Below are 5,237 nucleotides of genomic sequence, written 5' to 3'. Positions count from 1 at the left end.
ATTTGTTCATAATGTTTCTGTTGGGTTAGCTCTTCTAATAAAAAAATTATATTTCCGTTGCTTTTAAATGTTAGCCGTTAGATCAAGATGTAAAGGTCCATATTTTTTTCCCGGTGTGGTGGCAGTTCTTTAGACAAACGCATGTGGGTGTGCAACAAGTGGGATGAGGTGTGGATGATTCAATACCGGCCTCGCGATTTCAGTTAGCCCAGACCATAGACTGAGGATTGATCCATGTCTTGTCCCGGTTAGCTAGGACCCATGTGGGACCCATAGCTAACCCAGATGAATTCCTAACCGCTGCATTCATTTTTCTGTCCACCCCTCATTCCAACCCAACCTTTTAATCCTTTGCTGCATGTGCTCTAAGGAGCAAACGCGGCGACCTTTTTGTTACAAACTTACAACCCATGCCAACGTAACTTATGTTACGACGCAACCCAAAAACGTCAAAAACGACCTAAAACAAAGTCGAAGCCTTCCTAGGATGAGTCCCCAATGCCGAGGCAGCACATAGCTTTTTGATGCTGTCACTCCCGCGTTAGGGCATGGTACAGAACCAAACACAACCACGTACGCCACCCAATACTGTCTTGTAAAAGTAGTGCCAGAACCTCGATCATCCTCCAAAACACAAAACCTCATTTTCCTTGAAAATTCTTCTATGTACCATGGTTCAAGTGAATCAATAATCGAAATATAATCTCAGCTATTTATTTGATCTGATCTTTTACGTGGCACTAACGTTTAAATTAACACTGTTAAATAATAAAAAAAAAATATATATATATATATAGGGACGCCTCCTCTTCTCCCTTTACCTCTCTATCTTCCCTCTCTGCAAGTTCCCCTCTTTCTGCCATTGATGATGGCTTTCCCTCATCTGTTTAGTTTGATAATTGTTTAATTTTGTTTTAGTTTCCGTCATAATAGGCATCCTCCCAAATTGATTAGATTAGATTAAGCTTTCCTTGTTTATATATGTCTAGAAGCTCAAAGCTCTGTGCAGCAATGAAGAAATCCATGACCGAAATCGATGTTGAAGAACATTCTCCCTCCAACCAAATTTATTTCCACCTTGCTGCATTGCTGAATTTAGTTTCTGAGAATATACTCCCAAAAGGGTCAGAATTTTTCGAAGAGGAGAAGGATTTTGGGATCAGATCGGACCTCGATTCGATCTACTTCAGAGCCGAACGGCGGCGGCGGCGGCGATGATGTATACTTACACGGCGAGAGACGACGTTGACGACCATGGTTCGATCTGAATCTAATCAATCTATTGTTGGGGATTAGAGAAGGAAGTGAGGTCGAGGAGAACGCAGAAGCTGGAAACCCAGAAAGACGAACACTGCCTCAACCAAGCAAACGTTTTCCGTTACCTCACGTGACCTACAAATGACTGGTTCCAGTGCACGGTGGTGCACTGAATCCGCTCCAGTGTGACTGGTTTTACCTCATCTAAATAGGGGACTACAGCTAACAACAATGCACAACTCACTGACATGTATAAGAATTACATGCTACAACAGTATTGTTTAGCTAGAATAATAATATGTTGGTAGCTACGTACAAAATTCAAAACTTCCATTCCGATTCTAAGATATATATGAGAGATATGGTGTCATCAATATATATGAAATGCTTGCAAATTAGATTCTTACTATATACCATTATACCAAGTCTCTTTCACAGATGTGAATCCAGCTGCCAGCAGATATGATGAGAGTTCAAGAATCCTAACTCGTATTTCTATTTCACACTAGGAAGCACTGAAGCTTGCCTTCCATCACGCTTCGCGCTTCCGGAAAAAAAGTATTTTGGAAGCGTTATGGAAGCGCTACTAAGGGTGAAAGGAAACGCGGGCAAATTGGTCGTTTTGATTAAAACCTAATATGATTCACTTAGCTCCTCCCAATCTCCCATAGTCGCATTTTACCTCTAACTTCGACGTGGACGTCAACTTTCTCTTCTCCAATAACTTTGATTTTGCTATGAATTTGACAATATATGACTTTCAATTTGCTATTTATTTATTTTTGTATAATTAAATATATATATATATTATTTTATTCCGACGTTTCCAAAATGTTTCCACTTCCAACAAATTTTGAAAAAAAAAACGCTTCCGCACTTTCAAACACTCCGCTTCCACGTTTCCGCTTCCAATTCCATGCGGCATAGATTTCACATTTATTCCACTATAATTTTCGGTTCTTGCTTGGTTAATTAATGGTTCAAATTATAGTGAGGCCTTAATCTAAAAAATAATGGTGCTGCATCTGCATTCATGATTCTATGTTTCTGCCCTAACTTTAAAGAAAAACCAAACTAATTAACCAACAAATGTCTTGCATTTAAAGTACTTTATGATTATTGATCAAATTGCTTCTTTGTTCTCCATGGTTATTAACTCTATAAATGAGTATAAGAAGAACTCACAGATAGATAGAGATCCACAGTTGAACTCACTCCAAGTTGTGCATCCTTCTTGTACTCTCCTATAATGCCTTGTCTTCGAGTACGTATCGGGACTTCAGGTGTTTCATCAGAAGCTTCTCTATCTGCTTCCATTGAGAAATTAGAGCACACATGCGGATTCAATACCAATACTATCTGACCATTGCACAAAAGCTAGTACAAACGCTTTCGACAGTCCGCGGTACCACAACAACAAGGTAACTCCTTTACTATTCCATCGGTGTCGACGACACTACCAAGCTCATAGCCATAGTCATATGTCAACTCTTGCATGGGAGGTATGTTCTCCGAAGCAAACAAGACAATTCTAGCTTGTTTAACATCATGGTGAGAACTCAAGACACACTGCACAAACAGATTTGGCTCACAACTATGGTTGATGAACCTAGTAACATTCCCACTGGATGCAGCATCTATACAATAGTCGGGGTCACTTTCTTCTAATAACTTGCCATCTCCATCTACCCCGGCAATATGACCATTTACAATGGGCGGCACTTCACCAAGGCGCTTCTCCCTCACGCCAATCCCATTCATTGTATGCTCACAATCAATTTCAAAAAAGTAATCATTCCCAGACACATTGTCCAGGTCACTGGTCTTCCTTAGAACACCAGTGTACCCGCACACATAACCACCCGAGGGAATATAATCCCAGGACCTAACACCCCAGCCTTTATCAGGTGTCTTGTAAACCTCTAGCCTATACTTCAATCCCTGCTGAGAAGTGCGGTTCAAACACATAGGCCCGCAGCCGCAGTTCGGACCGCACTCGAAGACAACAGCCTTTGGCTCAAACAACCTGCCGCCACCAGCTTTCCCAACATAAGGAAAAATTGAGCCATTAAGAGTAGCACAAGAACAAGTCCTCGTATCAGTACACTTTCCTTTACAATTACATCCCTCAGCGCTCGCTGGAGTCACTAAATTTTTTGGAACTCTAGTGGAGCTGATATATTCAAACTCTTCAGGAGCAACAGGAGGGTCATCAACTTCATTTGTAACAGGGATGCATAAGTTTTCTTTCCCATTACAAAGATCATTACAAACCAAACCAGGCAAATCATTCTCATCAACCTTGGAAGAAGACTCTTGAACTAAATCCCGTCGACTCTTGCGAGTCAAATGGAACTCATCAGTACGTAGTAAATGGTTAATTCTACGGGTTTCTCTAAACTTTTTGATAGAGGTAATAGAGCTGTTGCTCAAAACAGTCAAAGGAGCAAACCAGCTGATCCCTAGATTATTTACCTCCGAAGTGTCTGGGTCACCGTCGACCTTAGCTTTCTTTCGACCGTCTTTCTTCGCATCCGGTGATGACATACGTTTCCGACGGTTTTGTCGGCCGGGGCTAACCCTAGGCTCGCCCATCGAAATTGTGGCCTGGGAATGAAGTAAGGGAAGGAGAGGATTTTTGAAATTTGGATTTGAGGGAGAGGCAAAGATGTGAGATGGAGGCGTAACTATGTATAAAGCTCCGTCTCCTACAAGGAGTCGAGGTCTAGGGTTTAGAAAAGAGAGAGACGACCATCCCTAGACTATGTATATTTCTCTTCTTCTTCACCCAATTACCTTTTGGGGTATTTATTGTGCTTTGAAAATTACACCAAAATGTATTGGGAATGAATATTTGGTAATTTGTTTTTAACTTTTTATCTTTTTGAAAATTACAAGGTCTTCCTATGCCAGTTCCTCCCAAACTCGATCCCAAAGCATAGGCGGCAAGATTTTGGTTTCAAATTTGGTTTGAATTACAGGTTTGGTGAAGCTTTTTGAGTTGTTTATTGCCTTCTTCTTGTTCAGCGTTATTCGTTAAGGTGCGCGCATAAAGCTGTGTTAAGGTGCTTCAATAATATGCTAATGTAGGGTTTGATAATCTCAAGTAGTTGTGATTCCATCGCAATGTGTATGGTCATTCTTGTTTTGTACATCTAGCTAGCTGCACGTATAATATAAGATGGTGCTAGCTAGAGACTGGAGAGACTTTGTCTGATGTATCGATCAATCGAAGTCCACGATTTTAAAGTTTGAAGGAATATAGGGCGAGACCATAAGATTATATGATGGTTGATGTATGTTTGAAGACTAGTTTGAGATGACTTGTGAAATTATAATAGTGAGGCTGTCTTTTGTTTCATTGTTATCATTTGTCTTCTGCCCACCTTATTTTTTCAGGTTCATCAAAACCTATTCAGTGATTAGCCGAGGCTACCGAAACTTTCAGGAGTGGTAAATAGTTCTTGGTCTTATCAGATACATTAATATGTGAGATAGTGTTAGAGGGTCTTAATAAGGCTTAAGATTTATGGTTTTAATTTTACGTGGCATGTCATATCACCTAGACACATCATTGAATTAAAAAAAATCATGTTATGTTATTTTTAAGTAAAAATACAATGTTAACCCCAACAATTAATATTTTCTTACCCTCTTAATATGGACATGAGTATATACCAAATTTAATTTATTAGTAATGATCTAGTTAAGGGGGCTGTATATCAGGGCCCTTCCAATGAGGGATCCCTATTTTAAGTCATTTATAGGGATAGGGCATTACACCAACTTCCCGATTATAATTTTACATCTCCACCGTTCATATCTTAGGTCTATATGAGTAGATCACCTCTACAAAATTTCATATGATTTGGTGATCGTTAAGGCTTTCAAAAGTTTGATTTAGTTTTAATGATCTTGAACGGTCCAGCTTATGTCAAACTAAAACCGTTGAAGGTCATTAAAACTAAATTGAACTTTTG

At 39.7% G+C, this 5,237-nt stretch overlaps 1 protein-coding gene across 1 annotated transcript; it reads right to left on the bottom strand.

Annotated features, from left to right (window-relative positions):
* Positions 1-2,634: 2,634 nt before the first annotated feature.
* Positions 2,635-3,852, bottom strand: LOC101309727 (histone-lysine N-methyltransferase, H3 lysine-9 specific SUVH4-like). Its single transcript, XM_004298185.1, has one exon. It carries the CDS (start codon positions 3,850-3,852, stop codon positions 2,635-2,637), a length of 1,218 nt encoding a protein of 405 aa, XP_004298233.1.
* Between the last annotated feature and the right edge of the window lie 1,385 nt (positions 3,853-5,237).

This window comes from Fragaria vesca, linkage group LG4 (assembly GCF_000184155.1).
Source record: "Fragaria vesca subsp. vesca linkage group LG4, FraVesHawaii_1.0, whole genome shotgun sequence".
NCBI lineage: Eukaryota > Viridiplantae > Streptophyta > Magnoliopsida > Rosales > Rosaceae > Fragaria > Fragaria vesca.
This window is presented reverse-complemented; position numbering and strand designations above follow the sequence as displayed.

What these genes read in the sequence shown, in the direction of transcription:
- LOC101309727 (XM_004298185.1), bottom strand. Translation starts at nt 3,852, where the DNA reads ATGGGCGAGCCTAGGGTTAGCCCCGGCCGACAAAACCGTCGGAAACGT.